The following is a 19,681-nucleotide window of genomic DNA, read 5'->3' on the forward strand; positions in this document are numbered from 1 at the left end:
ACTGAGGCAGAGGCAGGTGGACCTCTGAGTTTGAGTCCAGCCTGGTCAACATAGTATGTAGGCTAGCCAGGGCTACACAGTGGGAACCTGTCTTTAAAAAGCTTTAAAAAGGTCATGATATAATGAAATACAGTATTCATGTTCCGTAAAAACATGAAGGAACCAAGCGATTGCCAAAGTCAGCCACTGAGGCCGGTAAGCTTGGCTCTCATCTGACTTGAGTGCCAGGAACTGCTCAGCTCCTGTTCTCATCTTCCAGCCTTAGGGGATGTCCTCCTCGTGTGGCCTGTGTGTCCCGACACAGCAAAGGCTGCCAGCGGTTGTTTCTGTGTAATAGCCTCCTCTCAGAACCCTCGGCTGAGAATCTTTCCAACAGCCCAGTTTGGCATTCTCCCTTCGAGGCTGTGATACAGAGCATGTCGTCACCAGGCAGAAAGCTGGGGCTGGATGACATTTATTTCTGTTTCTAGGACCCCTCACCCTGTGCAGTCTACTGTCCAGTATCTCAGAACAGTCGGCTCAGACATTTCCTCCAGCTTTCTAGCTGCTTCTACGAGGAACTCCACCGTGGCCAGAAACAGATGTTATTTTATATACTAAAGAACCAATGAGAATTCCAGAAAGATAATTTGTACCTGTAACAAATCATCAGTAACACAAAGACAAGACAGTGTGTGTAAAACTGGAGCTCAGAACTTACAAAAAATCCTATTTTCTTGGATCTGAGACCAGAGTTGCCCACATAATGTTTGATTTTTTTAACTTTAAATAAAGGCAAACACATGCCACAGTATTTTTTTTGAGCTTTACTAGCTTCTAAAATGGTCAAGTGCTGTAACACACTGAGTCAGAAAGAGGAAGTTAAAAGGCTAGACAAAAGGAAAAAGAGGCTACTTCTTCATTTGAAGTCCAACTGCCCTAGCCTTTCCAGCTCCTGCAGTCTGTGGATGACAGGAGACATCCCACACACCCCATAAGCTGAGCACCTCTGGGGATCTCTTGGAATAGCCTAGTCCAAAATTCACCTGCATCATGACAAGCGTTTCTGTCCTGTCCAAAGCCGCTAGTGGGAGCCTTTCAAAAGGCAAGTCATGGCATTTTCACCAAAGGCCTGCAACCATGGTGTAATCATGAGAACATGTCACAGAAATTCAAGCTGGGAGGCTCTATCACACAGGTGACCTGAACCCAAAGAAAATCCAAATTCCTGAGGAGTTGTCACACAGAGAAGAAACTTTGGGTTCAGGACTATTGGATGCAACCTGAATGCCTCAACAGATGAGGAAACAGATGGGACCACAGCAGTAGCAACGTGAAATTCAAATGAAGCCTACAGTTAAAGAGTAGGGGAGCCAGTAGACTGGGCTACTTAATCTCAGAGAGGCAGAGACAGGCAGATGTCTGTGAGTTCAAGGCTAGTGCATCTGCATAGTGAGCCCTCATCCCTCCCCTCCCCCCAAAAAAGCATCCAGCCCACAGGACAGCTCAGTGGGTAAAGGCACTGAGCATGTGACTACCAAGTTGGCTGTGCTCTGACCTCTGTGTGGACAGAGAACACACACAGACAGAGAGAGAGAGAGAGAGAGAGAGAGAGAGAGAGAGAGAGAGAGAGAGAGAGAGAGAGAGAGAGACAGAGAGACAGAGAGACAGAGAGAGACAGAGACAGAGACAGAGACAGAGACAGAGACAGAGACAGAGACAGAGACAGAGAGAAAACATCAATGTAATTTTAAAGTTTTTAAAGAGTAGCTGGGCATGATGGCGCTCGCCTTTAATCCCAGCACTCGGGAGGCAAAGACAGGCAGGTCTCCGGGTCTGAGGCCAGCCTGGTCTACAGGGTGAATTCCAGGGCTACACAGAGAAACCCTGTGTATGGGGATGGGGGGGATGTTAAAGAGTATTACACTTTGTTAATTTCTTAATCTTAGTAACTATTGTAGCTACTTAAGTTACTGCATTTATAATGGGGGAACTCTGTTAGTTTTAAAAACCTTTAACTGCAAAATTCTTTCACAATAGAAAGCTTTAAAGATGCCTTTTAGAAGCATCAAGTGCTGGGCTGGAGAGATGACCCAGCAGTTAAGATCACTGGTTGTGCTTCCAAAGGACCTGGGTTTTATTTCTAGCATCCGCATGATCACAACCATCTGTAACTCCAGTAATGGGGGATCCTATGTCCCCTTGTGACCTCTGATGGCACAGGCACACACGGCTCACAGATATATGTGCAGACAGACATACATATACATAAATTTTAAAAAATCAACAGGGATTTTTACCTATCAGGTGTCTTTTTCTACTTGAAATTCTCAAGGGGCTTTCCATGAGGGAGCAATATTCAGCAAGACTGATCCCTGCCCGCTATCCTGAGTCAAGCTTTATTAGAACACAACCTTATCCCTCTACATACACATGATCCACAGTTACTTACAAGGCTACACATGAACAGTTTAATAATTTTAACACAGACCAAATGACTCACCAAACTGAAATATTTACCATTGGCTATTTAAATACACGCACACACACACACACACACACACCAGACTGCCAGCTCCCTTGGCTGAAGGCAAAAGCAGAACCAGTGATGACCTAGAGAGTCCTGTGTTCTTTCATCCTATCCCTCCTTGACCGCCCCCTACTGCTGAACTCCAGCCACTCATGGAACTGTTTCCTCAGACACCCAGCAGCACTGTGGTCTTGGGCCCTTGCTTGCATTGTTCCACAGAGCACAACTCAGGCTTTTGCCAAATGATCTCACTGCTCTCATAAGCTGGCTACACAGTGACTGTGTATTATCTCCCTTTCTTCCTCTCCACGACCGTCATCCTCCACAGTGCTACCGACTGTCAGCCATGCTCCACAAGAGCGCTGTGTCATCTCTCTAGAAGTTTCCACTTCTAGTTAACTCACTGATACACCCTACCACTTATCCCCTCTTCAGCCAGTACTTGCTGAATCCGGAACCAACTCCAGGGGACAGGAAATAAATACATTTTCTCGATAATCATTTGCATGATTATAACTAACAGGTATACAAGTATCTTAAGGGACTAGCTGCTGGAAAGCAATGCCTCGATATGGTCACGCACAACTGAAAATCCAGAACAAAACAACAGCCAAGCAGACCAGCCCAGGTACAGAGCACGTGCAAACCGTAGAAGCTCTGGCCACTGGCCTCCCTCCCCATCCACCCCAGGCTGGCGCTTTTTTCTTTTTACCACTTCAGCTACTTTTCCTCCAGATTCTTGCTCTCCCAGTTACGTTCAACACCAGAGGCAACAAAACTGATCCACCAGTATCTTTATGACTGAACTGAAACTCCCCTTAAATCGCAGGCAAACCACCCCTCAAAACGGAGGCTGCACCCCAGAGCAGGAGCAACTGCCCCCCGAAACCAGACTGCCCCCTCAAATGATGTCAAAGATGAGTTTCCCTCAATGCCTTGCAAAATCAGAACTGAGACAAAGATCTCTAGACCACTGGCCTGAGCCAGATTTCCTGTTCTGTCACTCAAGCGAAAGCTCCACCTCTTTTGTTTCAATTCTCTACCAGATCTCTAGGTTCTGTCAGCCCCCAGAGACAGGCATGGGGTTCTGAAGTCCTTGAATTGCTCTGCCCCACACGGCCGGCCATGCTGACTGAAGCAAAGTCCTTTCTGTTCTCATCAATGATCAACTGGGTGTGTGGCTGAGGCTAGCCCACTGAAACTCGGGAGCTGGGTGGGACTTTAACCCTAAACTCTAGTAATTTTACCAAGTTAACCTATTAAACATCTATATAAAAATATCCCATTTTCTCTAGGTACATAGAACTTCGAACTAATAAGGTTGAAAGGGCCGACATTATACAAACTGTTCTCTGAGTAAAATCAGTTGACAGTGGCAATTGTAGAAAGTTCTCAAATAGGTAAGATTGTAAAAACACATGTCTATATAATCCATGGATCAAGGAAAAAGTTTACAGAGGGACTTAGGAAGTATTTTGATCTGAATGAAAGAAAAAAAACCTAAAGGGCATGACAAAAGGTGTGGATATGCAGAGGCCAGGGAGATGGCTCAGCAGATAACAGCACTCACTGCGCTTGCAAGGACCTGAGTTTGGTTCCCAGCTCCCTAACCCAGACAGCCCACAACAACCACCTGTAACTCCACTCCAGAGGGGTCTGCTGCTTCTGACCGCCACACATACTACCACACACATACACACCACACACACACACACACACACCACACACACACACACACCACACACATACACCACACACACACACCACACACACACACCACACACGTACACACCACACACGTACACACCACACACGTACACACCACACACGTACACACCACACACGTACACACCACACACACACACCATACACACACACCACACACACACACCACACACACACACACCACACACGTACACACCACACACATACACACCACACACACACACACACACACACACACACACACACCACACACACGCCACACACATACACACCACACACACACACCACACACACACACACCACACACACACACACCACACACACACGCCACACACATACACACCACACACACACACCGCACACACACACACCACACACCACACACACACACACCACACACACACACCACACACACACACCACACACACACATACCACACACACACTTTCTCTCCACACACATGCACATTCCCACACATTCTCTCTCTAAGGTACCACATGTATATTCATGTTCCCATTCATATTCATTCTCTCCCCCTCTCTCTTTTACACACAGACACATATATGCATACACACACACACACACATACACACATCAATCTTTAATCTTTAAAAAAACAAAAGAACTTGGGGTAGAGCCAAAGTGGTACTTAAAGCTTTGAGCTGCTTATATTACTAAAGAAAAAAATCCCAACCAACAATCTTTACATTCCTCTTTTAAAAGAAAAAGCGGAAAAGTAAAGCTAAAGGAAGTGTAGGTATGACTGCCACAGAGAAAGAACACAGTCTCGGGGTCTGTCTTCTTCACCTGCAGGACAGCCAGAGCCCAAGGACCTAGGAGGTCTGAGGTGAGGGTGGGGGAAGTGGACAGGGAAATGGAGCTGGGAACGCAGCCAGGAGAGTGTAATCGGCAGAGCAAACAGGAGAGCTGCTGAAGCCACCGTTCAGCAGTATGAACATCAAAGTGGTGTCCCCATCCGAAGAAGAGCGAGCCAATGATACAGAAATACTAACTTCAGTTTGGGGGTTTAGCCATCACTATCCCCAGTACCTGCTTCAACACAGTATTTCAATAAGTTCTTGTTCAACAAGGAAGAGCTTGAGAAATTGTCACCACAGTGAAGGCCCATTCTGGAGTGCTTCTTGGGTGATTCAAGGAAGACAGGCAGCAAAAAATACACAGGTAGCTATCTCTGAGCTAATACACAGATAGCTAACACTGAGCTAAAAGCGCGCTTGGGCATCTACCAGAAAAGACTGAACCTTAGAAACCTTTGGAGTGGTTAAGAGAAGCTGCAGGCTTTCCCATGTCCCTTCCTGGAAATCACACACCTATCAGCGAACACCAGACACAAGAACCACAAGCCTCATTTTGAAATATTAACAACTGAAATTCTCAGGCTCAAAAGGGGATCTGGCTTTGTTTCGATAACCAGAGGTAACATGAAGAAATATACAGACCAGCTGGGTCTGCAGCTGGCTCTGGGACTTAAAGTTGGCAACTCTGTTTTTATAAAATAATAAAGTCTAGAACACATCTCTATTTCCTCATTCTCCCCTCATCCAGTAGCCTGAAACCCCATACCCTTCAATGACTCATAAAAATGGAGCAAAATAATAAGAAAAAAGGGGGAGAGATGAGTAGAATCTATCAATAAAATAATTGTTTTTTTGGTTTTTCGAGACAGGGTTTCTCTGTGTAGCTCTGGCTGTACTGGAACCCACTCTGTAGATCAGGCTGGCCTTGAACTCATGGGGAGCCGCATACCACTGCCTCCTGAGTGCTGGGATTAAAGGTGTGTGCACCACCACTGCACAGCCAACAAAATAACAGAGGAGAGAGAACAGAGAAAGGGAAGCAGAGGGGGAGGGGAGGAAAAGAAGAAACTCTCAAGCAATGACTTGACCAACGAGGTAAGAATGAAGAAAACCACACTCAGCTGAAGCTGTTGCCTCTAGGAAGCAACTCTGAGCATCAGAAGGAACTGTAACCATTCTCAGGGTGTTTGGAAACATAAAGGGCCTGAAACAATCCTGAAAAAAAAAACCCAGAACTATAGCACTCTATGGGTCGTCAATAATTCATGCAAACCTACAACAGGTTGTGTAGACTGCAGCATGAGATTTAGCTCCAAATTCAGATAATGAAAAACATTATGGGGGGGGAGAGACCCACAATTACAGTCACTGCATTTTAAATAAGTATGTCAGAGAAGCTGAAGTGTTTTCTCAGCACAGGGAATTGCAATAATGAATATGTGACAACCAGGGAACTTTCACACTATCTTATACCTTAACAAAAGTTAGCTCAAGATGGGACACAGTCCTAATGCAAAGTTAAAAGCATGACAGTTTGCAGGCGGGGTCTTTGCAATGCAGAGGCATGCAAAGGTCTGCTAGCTCACAGAATTCCCGCCATGGCAATGTGAAGAAAACAGACATTCAGACTGGGAAAAATATCCAAACACAAATTTGACAAGAATGGTATCCATTTTATATATTTAAAAACTTGTAACTGAAATTTAAAACTACAACCCAATTTTAAAAAATAGGGAGCAGTTGGAGGGATGGCTCAGCAGTTAAGAGCACTGGCTGCTCATCCAGATGTCCTGAGTTCAATTCCCAGCACCCATATGGCGGTTCACAATCTGTAATGAGATCTGGTGCCCTCTTCTGGCCTGCTGGCATACATGCAAGCAGAACACTGTATGCATGAATTTCATATACCAAAGAGTGAAAATATGAAAGATTGTCTGGCTAATTTCAGCATTAGTACCCAAGCATACATGAGGGAAAGAGGGAGGGAAAAAAGGTGGGAAAAGGGGAGAGAGAGGTAATTCAAGAGTTTCTATACCCAGCTAAACTACAACGGCAGAAGTGATCATTGTCCTAGTTAGCTTCTCTGCTCCTGTGTTAAAACACTAACCAAAAGCATCTTAGAAGAGGAAAGGGTTAATCTGATTTATAGGTTACAATCCACCATCAAGAAGTCAAGATTAAAAACTCAGGCGGTAACCTAGGGACAATTTTTATTGGCTCAGCTACCTTCCTTACACAGCCCAAGCCTATCTGCCTAGGGATGCCTCTGCCCACAATGAGCTGGGCCCTCCCACACCATTAAATAATCAAGAAAATGTCCCACAGGTCAACTGGATGGAAGCAAATTCCTCAATTGAGGTTCCCACTCTCTAGCTATATCTAAGTTTGTGTCAAGCTGACAAAAACTAACCACGACAACCATATGGGACCTCAGAGACCACTGTTGATGTGAATCTTTGCTGAGATGAGTTTTTCTCAACCAAGAGAAGACAGGAGGGGCTACATCCAAAGGACAACAGTGCTTGCTGAGCACGGGTTACTACAGCACGAAGAACACACAGAACGGAAAGAGGAGGAGGACAACAGAGTGCACCTTGCCAGTGCGAAAGGCTGGCAAAACCTAACAAGCAGAAGGCAGCGGTCACATGGTCATCTCTCCGGTGTCTCCAAGGGCAGCACTGAGTGACAGACACGGAAGCCTGCGGATTAGGGGATGGAACGCACTGGGCAAGACGATGTAATTGACAAGTGAGGCAGCTGGGGCGGGGGAGGGGCGAAGAGAGAGAGGGGAAAAGCATCAGGGTTTCCCTAACAGGAAACTCTCTAAAGACAATCTAAGAAAACAGAAAGGTCCCACAAATGTATGTGTGAAATGGTATGTGTACAAAAAAAAACTTTTCTCCAGTAGCAGAAAAAGAAAACATAGAAAATAAAGCAAAACAGACTGCACAACGGGCAGGGGGTAGGGGTCTTTTAAAAAGTGTAGAGGGAAAACCTCCAGCCAGTCCTGCTGAGCCCCATCCCTGGGATAGACTGCCAGCACTGTAAAAATAAGAAGAGAAGCCAGGGCGTTGGTGGCACATACCTTTAATCTCAGCACTCGGGAGGCAGAGGCAGAGGCAGGCGGATCTCTGTGAGTTCGAGGCCAGCCTGGTCTACAGAACGAGTTCCAGGACAACCTTCAAAGCAACACAGAGAAACCTGTCTCAAAAAACAAAAACAAAAACAAAATAAATAAATAAATAAATAAATAAGAAAAGAGCCTGGAGGTAGTGGCACAATCCTTTAGTCCCATTGATCCCAGCACTCCTGAGGCAGAGGTGGATGTCTGTGAGTTCATGGTCAGCCTGGTCTACAGAGAGTGTTCCAGGACATCCCATCCAGGGCTGCACAGAGAAACCCTGTGTTGAAAAATGAGAGAGAGAGAGAGGGAGACAGAGAGAGACAGAGAGACAGAGAGAGAGACAGAGACAGAGAGAGACAGAGACAGAGAGACAGAGAGAGACAGAGACAGAGAGAGAGAGAGAGAGAGAGAGAGAGAGAGAGAGAGAGAGAGAGAGAGAGAGAGAGAGAGAGAGAGAGAGAGAGAGAGGGAGAGGGGATGGGGCAGATGCTATGAAGCACACCTGCAACCCAGCTACTTGTGAGGCTGATGCAACTGATGACAAGCTCAAGGTTTCCCAGGACCCTGGTCCAAAAGTAAAGGATTCCCTCTATAAGGTTGGTAATACCGAAAGCCCGAGAGGAGGAGGAAGAAGGGGAGGGGGAGGGGGAGGGGGAGACACGCACAAGCAAACAACTATTAGTCATATCAACAATCACCCGGCACTAAACTCATCTGTTGAGAGAGAAGAAAATTCTGAACGCTAAGCTGCGAGCTAAATGTGCTTTAAAGTGATTCAGAAGGGAAGGGTAACAAAAGTGTGAAGGAACACCAAACAAACCAAACCAAAAGTCAGAATATTCTCATCCAGTGAGGCTGAACTCGCTCAGCCCTGCCCTGGAAACACTAAATGTGAGAGCACATTCGCAAATCCTGGACGGAGCTGGGTGTGCTAACACACCTTGAATCTCAGTATTGGGGAGGCAGAGGCAGGTAGGATCTCTCTGAGTTTGAGCCAGCCTAGCCTACACAGTGAGTTCTAGTCCAGCCAGGGCTACATAGTAAGACACTATCTCAAAACACTAACTACATTAATCAACGAAAATACCAGCTGAATAAGGAAACATTAAGGTAAGAACAAAGAACCTATGTTCCCAACAGCATAATATTATCATCTATAAAACAAAAACTGTAAGAGAATTTTTTTAAAAAATCATTAGTAAAGCTATTTAATTCACCTCTCAGTCCACAACAAATCAAGTGAAAAGAACACTGAGTGTTGTGGTTTGAGCTAAGTAGGCTCTAGAACCACCTGGGAGGTGAGCCTTTAGGCCTGCCTGGAGGGGATTATCTAGGCTGCGGTAACCGAGGTGGGAAGACTTGCCCACCGTGGGCGGCACCCTCCTTTAGCTCCGATCCCGGACTGTAAGAAAGGAAAAGGAGCTCTGAGAACAGCAAGCCTCATCCTCCTGTTTGGCTGTGGGTGTGTTGTGACCAGTTTCACGTTCCTCCCACTTTGCTTCCCCTGCCCTTGAGCTGTGAGCTGGAACAAAACCTTTCTCCCTTAAGTTGCTCTTACAGCGACAGATACTTGAAACTGAAACCCAACGGGGCACAGATAATTGATGTACCATAAAATCTCGGAACTCCTCTGCAGTGCATACAGAAAACTCACATAAGATAAGGTATCTCTTAAGTCATGGGGTGGGGGAAGCCAATTAAAGCGGGACTTGTATGAACACTTCCCAATCAAGATACAATTAGGTATCGAGAGCTAATCTAGACAACGGAGTGGAAGGGAAGACGAGGAAATGGCGCTTCTTTTGACTGTATCTTTTTATGTAAGTTATTTTTCTTAAAGCGGGTTCAATCTTCCCATGCTCCCAAAGTAATTCCAAACAGGACACAAGAACAGCAACCCTAAGCGCATTACTGGAGAGCGGAGAATGTAAGACACAAAGGTGGACAAGGAAGGAGAAAACTAAGCTGACCGCCGCTGGAAAGCAGCGCTCTGGATACCGCCAGGCTGAAGAAGACAACAGGGACAAACACTGCACCCTTGTTCCTAGCACACGCTCGTCTAGAGATCAGCGTAACAATTCAAACCTGCCCTACGCTTATTCAACTTTGAAAAGTAAACAGGTTTATCCTAGCAGCCAGGTTCTTCACTTTGGAGGAAAGGGTTTAGTTACTGAGGAATGAGTGAAGGCTGGAGTGGACTCTATGAGACTACAGTCAGAGATACCATTAAAACGTCTGATAGACATATGATTTAATATACACAGAGAGGGCCATAAAATTATACAGAAACAGGGGATCTCCACTGGAAGGGTGAGAAATAAATGACCCCTCAGCTAATGAGCACATGTAGAATCGGGACCTTGATAGTGTGTGTGTGTGTGTGTGTGTGTGTGTGTGTGTGTGTGTGTGTGTGTTGTGTGTTCATGTTCCTATAGATCTGGGTACCTAGATGTTCATGTGAGAACAGAGTACAACTTTGCATCGTCTTAGGGAATATTGTTTACCTACCTCCTTTGAGACAGCATCTCTCACAGCCCGGGAGCTCACAAATTAGGCTAGACTGTCTGGCCAGCAAATCCCAGCAATCCCCTGTCTCTGCCTCCACACTCCTATGACTCCAAGTGTTTGCCACCACATCTGGCATTTTTATGTGAGTTTGGGGACTTGAACTCAGGCCCTCATGTTCATAAGGTATACAGTTTACTGACTGAGCCATCCCCAGGCCCTAGATCTTGATTTCTGAGACCTACCTCTAACACAAAGAAGCAGGTTCCTTCAAAAAGCGTCTAAGTTTTGGGTCAGGAAAATGCAGATTTAACTTAAAATTATTCTGGTGCAACAAAGAGAAACAGCCAGGCCATAGCAGGTGGAACAGCCCAATGGTCACAATGCGCGCACACACACGCATACACAACTTGATTAACAAGCCAGAACTGAGCATAAGGAACTCCAATTAACAAATGGAAAGAGAGATGATGAAAACGGAACGCACACAACAGTCATTTCTGCAGGGAGTCACGGGGGTGCTGAGTCAGCGCCGATGATCTGATGAGAAGCAGGTCATTTCCCTATCTTAAAAGTCTTGCCCACCACAGGACAAGCACTGAACACACAGGAAAACATCTTTACAGTAGGAAAGCCTGGTGGATGCCAACTATAACTTGATCCACTCTCACTTATAAATTGACCTGATTTGTCAGTTAGCCAACAGGCTAACTGCTGGCGCTGTCAAGGCCATCTATGTCAGAGAGTTCGAAGAAGGCTCATAGGCACACACCCTTTATGTAAAGCACGGACTGTCTACAACCATCAAAGACTCAGTCAAGCCGGCTGTGCACCACCACCACACACCTTTAACCCCAGCACTCGGGAGGCAGAGGCAGGTGGGATTTCTGTAGACCAGGCTGGCCTTGAACTCACCAAGTACAAAGCTACACAGAGAAACCCTGTCTCGAAAAACCAAAAAAGTACAAAGAACAACAAAAAGTGGCCCAGGTGAAGACCACAGCCCTCAGTTACACTCCCCACAACTCTAATACTTTGATTTTGAAACAGAGTCTTGTAGAGCAATGGCTGGCTTTGAACTTCCAGCAATCCTCCTGTCTCAGCTTTCTGAGGTCTGGGTTGACAGGCATACACCAACATGCTCAGCATCATCTCCAGCACTTTTTTCATTCTCCATCTCTCCTCAAATATTTAAACTGGAGACAATGCATGCCTTCACAGAAATTTCTGATTTGCTTGAATATACATACACACATTATACACATATGTGTGTATGAGTATGTACATATGTTTTCTCATATTTGCCTGTAGTGCCATCACTAATTTAAATGGGAGACCAGCGGCAGCTTCACAGAAAGTGATTAGCTGGGACGGAGAAGAAGGGAGTGGAAAGGAAGAGGCAGAGTTCAGACGTAATACACACACAGAATGGAGAACACACAGACGTAATTAATACACACAGAATGGAGAACACACAGACGTAATACACACACAGGATGGAGAACACACAGACGTAATTAATACACACACAGGATGGAGAAAACATAGACGTAATACACACACAGGATGGAGAACATACAGACATAATACACACACAGGATAGAGAACACACAGACGTAATACATACACAGGATGGAGAACACACAGATCTGTACAACGTACTGGGCACGGGCCAACTAGCACTGCACACAGAGAACTCCCATGAGCAGATGGGACACCTGGAGGGGGAGCATCAGCTTGAGAGGGCTAGACTAATTTAGTTCTGGACAAATTAAGAGTTGGCTGTCTTAATCACTGTCCTGTTGCTATGAAGAGACACCAGGACCAAGACAACTATTAGGAGAGAAAGCATTTAACTCGGGGCTTGCTTACCACTGTTATGAGGTTTAGTCCGTTATCATCATGGCAGGAAGCATGGCGCCTGCCAGCAGACCTTGGGGCAGTAGCACAGAACACATCCTGATCTTTAGGCAGAAAGACAGATTCTGGGTTTGGCATGGGATTTTGAAACCTCAAAGCTCACCCCCAGTGATGAAGTAAGTGGCATTTAAACGTATCAGCTATGGAGGCCATTCTTATACAAGCAGCTACACTGCCCATTAGACATTGGTATGAAGTTATCAAGTAGGCCAGTACCAATGGCTGTTGAAGAAGAATCTGAAGATCTCCAGTTATCCTGTGCACAAATCATGGTCAGAACCACACAAGATGGACCCATTACTACTGCATGAAGGACCTCGGGCTACCAGAATACCTAGGAGGAAGCTTCTAACCAACCCACGGGGATGCAAGCACATGCAACAATGATTCTGAATTCCCTACTGGTCAAATCCAGTAAAATATTTCAATTCTCCTGTTCGGGATAGACTGCATTGAAACTCATGGAGCTATGCAGACACATACTGTGTTCCAAGAGGGCTTTTCAGACACGGTACAATAATAATATTCTCACTGTTAGTAAGCTCCAACTTTATAAAAATGTATCTGGCAGAAAGTGGCTTCCCCGAAAAATCCTGAGCCTCAAGGCACCTGCTACTAAAAGTCTGACCAAGATACAACTTTTCTTATTTTAGTAATGCATATTGAGGAGTTTTATATACGTGTTTATCTGCTTAAATATATTTCTGAAATTGCAAATGTTTGTACTGGACTGGTTTTTACCACCACAACACCAAGTCGTTCTCTCTCACCCAGGCGTTAGTGGTGCACACCTTTAATCCCAGCACTCGGAGGCGGAGGCAGAGGCAGACAGATCTCTGTGAGTTTGAGGCCAGCCTGGTCTACAGAGCGAGTGTCAGGATAGGCTCCAAAGCAATACAGACAAACTCTGTCTCAAGAAACAAAACAAAACAAAACAAAACAAAACAAAAAGTTCACTCTCAATTTTAATAGTCAATAGTGCCCATCTCCAGGGGCAGGCAGGTTTACTTAAAAAAATCATAAATACAAATAACCAAATGGACAAGCTACTTCGAAAAGTTGATTCCCCTTATACGGAAATTCCTTACAAATCAAGGTATAAAAAGTAAACAAAGTTTATAGAAAACCAATTATAAAAGCAAATGGTCAGAATCTACACAAACCTATATTTAATTCCATATAATAAAGAAATCCAAATTAAATAAAAACAAAGATTTACTTTTCAACCAACCAGTCTCCAAACTGAGCTATTTTGTTTTGACAAAGGTCAAAGTGTTACTTTTTATCCATCAAATTGGAAAATCAAATTTGCTTTTCTATTGCCACGATAAAACAAACAAAACAACAACAACAACAAAAAAAACACTCTGACCAAAAGCAACCCAAGGTAGGGTTTATTTGGTTTCTGCTTCCAGTCACAGACCATCATCAAGGGAAGTCAGGCCAGAACTCAAGCTGAAATCACACTGCTTGCTGGCTTGCTCTCTGGCTCATGCTCAAACTTCCTTCCTTCCTTCCTTCCTTCCTTCCTTCCTTCCTTCCTTCCTTCCTTCCTTCCTTCCTTCCTCTTTCTTTCATTCTTTCTTTTTTTTGTTTTTTCAAGACAGGGTTTCTCTGTATTGTTTTGGAGGCTGTCTTGGTACTTGCTCTGTAGACCAGGCTGGCCTGGAACTCACAGAGATCCTCCTGCCTCGGGTTCCAGAGTGCTGGGATTAAAGGCGTGCGCCACCACCACCAGCCAGGCTTCAAGCTTTCTTATAAAACCCAGAACCACCCACATAGGGATGGTGTCACCCACAGCGGACTAGGGCCATCCCACATCAATTATCAATTCAAGACCAATAAGATTGAGGCAATTCCTTGAGGTTTCCTCTTCCCGAGTGACTCTAGGCTGTGTCAAGTTGACAAAAAAAAAACCAGTTTTTAATATTTTAGTACTGCCTGGAAAAAAGAAACGTGCTCTCCCATAGACTAATGGAAGAGGAAGTGGCTCGCCTTCTGCAGTGCATGCTGGTCACATATGAATGCTTTAATGTGTTTGGGTCCTGAGCCACATTTACAAATTAGTGTCAAGTCAGTAACTATACAGGTGCACCACACTTCATCTACATAATGCTGCTGCTGATCACTGCAGGAGCCCAAAAACCTCCCTGTGGACCAGAAACTGAAAAACCATGATTCTGAAACCAGACGAAGAAATATTTGGAAGCTAGAAAAAAAAATGTTGTGGGGACCTTTATTCTCTTAAAGTCTTTTTTTTTTCTTTTTTGGCATGAAAAAAATGTTTATAATACCACAACGTATACAGAATGACTCTCTGGTATTTATGTATACAAGTCATAGGAAGAATTTTTAAGTTTTTAAAACTAATGTTCTATTTGTATGGGGGCAAAAACAGGCAAGTTTCACTATATGTTTACATGATTTTAGTAGTATGTGTGTTTACGTTGTCATGGAGACCATCTTCAGTTGAAAAGAAAGAAAGAACTCAAACAATGGGACTCCGGGGCCCAGAACTAACAGTATGTCCTAAAGGTCTTCCCATATAGGGGAGAGGGCTAAGGAGTGGCCTAGATCTCATTGATGCCACAAAAATGCTCTGTCACAAAGCTACAGGCCCAGCCCTTCCCCATTCTAAAATCTAATCAGATAAGAAGACAATACTTCCTCTAGAGCAGTGGTTTTCACCCTTCCTAATACAATTCCTTTGCTGTGTTAGTGCCGAATACCTTCTTCAATACAGATCCTCATGTTGTGGTGACCCCCAACCATAAAATTATTTTGTTGTTCCTTCATAACTGCAATTTTGCTACTTTTACGAATCATAATGCAAACATCTGATATGTAGGATATCTGATATGTGATCCCACAAAGGGGTCACTACCCATAGGTTAGGAACTGTTGGTCTAAATGCTTATAAAAACACACATACATATTTGATTAGTATTTTAACTCTCAGATCACATGTGGTGGAAAATAAATAACAAAGAATTACCTCTCCTATGAAGACAACTATAACGCAGTCCAGCTTCTCTTCAGGATACAGATTATCAATCAGGGAATGAAGGGTTTCTATGAGGTAAGATTTAACTTCTCTCTTCACGGTAGGAATTCCCATTACTATTGAAACTGGAAAAAAAAACACAGTAATTACATAAAAAGATTTTATAATGACAATATAGACAAATGTATAGGAATAACAGAGGAATGCAGTTTTAGAAAGAAAAAGGCTAAAGTGCTATAATTCTCTTCCACATGGCTAGGCCAGGGGTGTGTGCAAACACCACAGCAAATAAGCGATAATAAGACTAACCCTCATACCAGAACAGCTGCAAACAGCAGGCTATGCCACAGGTAAAGGTCAGAAGCACGACCCATCTGACACTCAGCGAATGTCTTGTATTAGCAGCAGCTTAAGGGAACCACGCAGGCAAAGAGGCACCAGGCAAGCACAATTTGGGGACAAGTCACAAAATAACAGCCAACACACTTTACAGTGTCAAGAACTGCCCTAGACAAAAGACTAAGAAAAAATGACGAAGTAATGATGTAAGGGAACACGGATTCTAAGAACAGAAAAATGAGCACGGTAAAATCTCGAGTGAGATCTATGATTCATTAGCAGTATAGCATCAATGTGAACTCCCTGGTTTGGGTCCTTGTGCTGTGAGAATGGATGATGGGAATATTTGAGGGTGCTGGGTCCTCATCTGGCAGAGGGAGCTTTGTGAATTACTGGTTGTGTACAACCCTTAAAAAGTTCCAAAATTATAGTTCCTACTACACTGCTTGTGATGAATGCAAACTTACTCCAGCATGGCTAATGCATTAGGGAACAATTTGGATGCAATATGAATTTCACATTTGCTGATGTGTGATTTCTTCTCTGAGACACACAGTAGGTGGACACTGGACAAATGAACCCAGCTAAACCAAGTTTAGAAAAATGAACCAAATCATGTGGGAAAACACAAAACAGCACACACCTTAAACATTTACCAGCTGCTATGAAAACAACCATCTGCATCATCCACAAAGGGTGTATATCTGATTTCAGACAACTCATCTGGCTGCTCACAATAGCCTCCAGGCTAGAGCCCTCCTCTATCAACTCTATCAGAAGAGCCTCTGGGGGTCCTTAAGCAGAGTACCATATTTGCTGTAGTTAACGTGCCATTTATAGGGTATTCTTCATGTGTAACTGACAGAGTTCAGCACAGTGATCATAACCCCATTTTTTGTTTTGTTTTTTTTTTAAACTGGCTCAGTGATGTGAGGGATTCCACAGAACTGATTGCATTTCAAAGTCTTTTTTTGAAAAATTGTATCTTAAAGCCTTAGCATTCTAAGTATTATACACACACCACAGCAAATGCTAAAAATAGCCCTAAACCAGGTGTGCTGGCACACACCTTCAACCCCAGCACTCAGGAGGCAGAGGCAGGCAGATCTCTGTGAGTTTGAGGCCAGCCTGGTCCTAGAAAAGCCAGGACTACACAGAGAATCCCTGTCTGAAACGAAACAAAAGTCAGCCTTAAGCACGGAACAATTTACTGAAGAGGCTAAGAGCTGCCTGGAGCTCTAAGGCTTAGAAGGGGGCTTGAAGACAATGGATCTACCCTCCTGTTCTGCAAGTGGCACCACCAAGGAACGAGCTGCGCAAGAACCGTTCCCTCCGGTAGCATCTCTCCCACTCTACAGATGACAGCTGTCAGTGCCTCCAAGATGCACCCTACTTGCTCTGCACCTACTGTGTGCAAGGCAGTATTCTGGGCAGTGGGTGTAAAACGGGGGACAATTTGAGTAATGCCTTTGCTTTCATGAGACTTGTGAGAGCGGAGGAAGAACACTCCAGCAGAGGAAGCAGCAGGACGTGAAGACATGATCATCTCGACATAAGCAGGATCAAAATAGATCTGAGGCAGAAACGGCCTCGTGGAGAGAGTCAGACGTCAGGTCAAGCATACCAAACTGAGTTCAACTCTGAGCAGAATAGACAGTCATTGGGAGGTTGTGAGCCAGGAAGTCACATTCCCAATTCTAAAACTTATTTCCTTCATGCCAGAACAAAGAAAGCAGAAACTGTCCAAATTCCAAATTTAGCATTCCCAGTCTTCAGTTATAACTAAGTTATGTTCCGTGTTTTAGCATCCCCTGCTAGTTTTAGCCTTTCTTGTTTCCTTAAGACGTGATGTTGAGCCGGGCGGTGGTGGCGCACGCCTTTAATCCCAGCACTCGGGAGGCAGAGGCAGGCGGATCTTTGTGCGTTAGAGGCCAGGCTGGACCGATAGCCTCCGAAACAATACAGAGAAACCCTGTCTTGTAAAAACCAAAAAAAAAAAAAAAAAAAAAAGGCGTGATGTTGGCTCTTCATTCCTGTCTGTCTTCCCAGCTTTATTTCCCTCTTTTCCTGGACATTTGCTGCTGGTAAACTTTCGAGGCTCAGTCCTAAGCCCTGGGTGATCTCATTCATACACACTTCTTCAGCAACCACTCACTCATGAATGACTCACGGCCTTAAACCTAACTGGAGAGTTCCCCTCTGAGTCCCATATTCAAATATCCAAATGCCTGGTTGACATCTATCTACGTGTCAGCATCTCAAAGCTTCCTCAAAACTTGACTTGCCCAAATTTAGCTCATCCTCTTCTCTTGAATACCAGTGCTGCGAGCTAGAGAGAAGGCCCCACGGATAATAGCAAGCACTGGCTTGCAAAGGCTCTGACTTTGACTCCCAGCACCCACAGCAGGTGGCTCGCAGTAGCCTCTGACTCCAGGGGATCTCACACCTTAGCCCTCCCCAGGTACCACAGCCACATGCACACCCCCACACACACACTGCATAGTTAAAATGCAATAAAAATAAGACTTAAAAACCCACGCTGTTGAACATGCTTTACCCTCCTGGATTTCAGGTCGTCCACCATTTGTCCAGTTATCCCATCTGGAATCTTAGAATTCTCCGCGACCATTCCCTCAAGCCCAGCCCCAGTCAGTCCCTCTGTCCTCTCCTAAGTACTCGAAATTCATCCAAGCACCTCTAAAATCACCCACAGTGCAAGTTCACCCTGTCTCAAAGGCATAACTAAAAGCCTATTATTTGTTTTTGCGTTTTTTGCTTTTAAGTTTATTTATATTTCATGTACATTGGTGCTTTGCCTACATGTATGTCTGTGTGAGGGTGTCAGATCTCCTGGAACTGGAGTTACAGACGTCTCTGAGCTGCCATGTGGGTGCTGGGAATTGAACCTGGGTCCAACAGAAAAACAGCCAGTGCTCTTAACCACTGAGTCATCTTCGGCCCCCAAGCCTATTTGTTTTCCCACTGTTTCTTTGTTAAGACTAGTCGGTCTTCACATTGCAGTCCTCTTTCTCAATACCAAGTGCTGGGCTCACAGGCCCAGGTACTGTGGTCAGCTTAAAATAGTTCATCTGCCTCTCACAACCTCTCTTCTCCCCACACCCTCACGCTCTCCCCCGCTGTAGCAAACATGATTTTTGTAAACTTTAAATCTTAACCTATCTGCAACCCTTCAGAGCAGTGGTTGTCAACCTTCCTAATGCTGAGACCTTTTAGTACAGCTCCTCATGCTGTGGTGACCCCCAACCACAAAATTATTTTCATTGCCACTTCATGCTGTAATTTTGCTATTGTTATCAATCGCAATGTAAAATATATGATATGCAGGATATATGACATGCAACCCCTGTGAAAGTGTCATTGGGTCACAAAAGGGGTCGTGACTGCTGCTTTAGTGGCTTCCTACTAATGCTAAAAAAGCAAAATCCCATCACTGATCTCGAATTCCCTACAGTCTTTAGCTTCAAATAACATCTCTAGCTTCCTTTGGCTTGATATGGTTTATCTACCCACCCGTTTCAGTCACATTGGTCTTCATCTATCTTCTAGAATATTTCATGCTCAACTTCCACCCCAGGGCCCTTCCAATGCTCTTGTTTTTTCTCATCGTGGTAGAAAGCATTAATGACTTCAACATGCCCAGGCCCTAATACCTGAAACCCATGAATGAGTTAACTTACTGATGCAAGGGGCTTTGTTAGTGGGACTATGTCAGGCCT

General features: G+C 44.6%; 1 protein-coding gene across 3 annotated transcripts in view; it reads right to left on the minus strand.

The window, feature by feature from the left end:
- Mgat4a (alpha-1,3-mannosyl-glycoprotein 4-beta-N-acetylglucosaminyltransferase A) overlaps positions 1–19,681 on the minus strand; it is a 106,682-nt gene that overhangs the window by 25,028 nt on the left and 61,973 nt on the right. For all 3 annotated transcript variants that reach the window (XM_040729613.1, XM_040729612.1, XM_040729611.1), the window contains exon 5: positions 15,597–15,732. In XM_040729613.1, coding sequence (XP_040585547.1) covers positions 15,597–15,732 — 136 coding nt within the window. The remainder of the gene's footprint in view (positions 1–15,596; positions 15,733–19,681) is intronic.

The sequence above is a fragment of the Mesocricetus auratus genome, unplaced genomic scaffold (genome assembly GCF_017639785.1).
Source record: "Mesocricetus auratus isolate SY011 unplaced genomic scaffold, BCM_Maur_2.0 Super-Scaffold_100021, whole genome shotgun sequence".
NCBI lineage: Eukaryota > Metazoa > Chordata > Mammalia > Rodentia > Cricetidae > Mesocricetus > Mesocricetus auratus.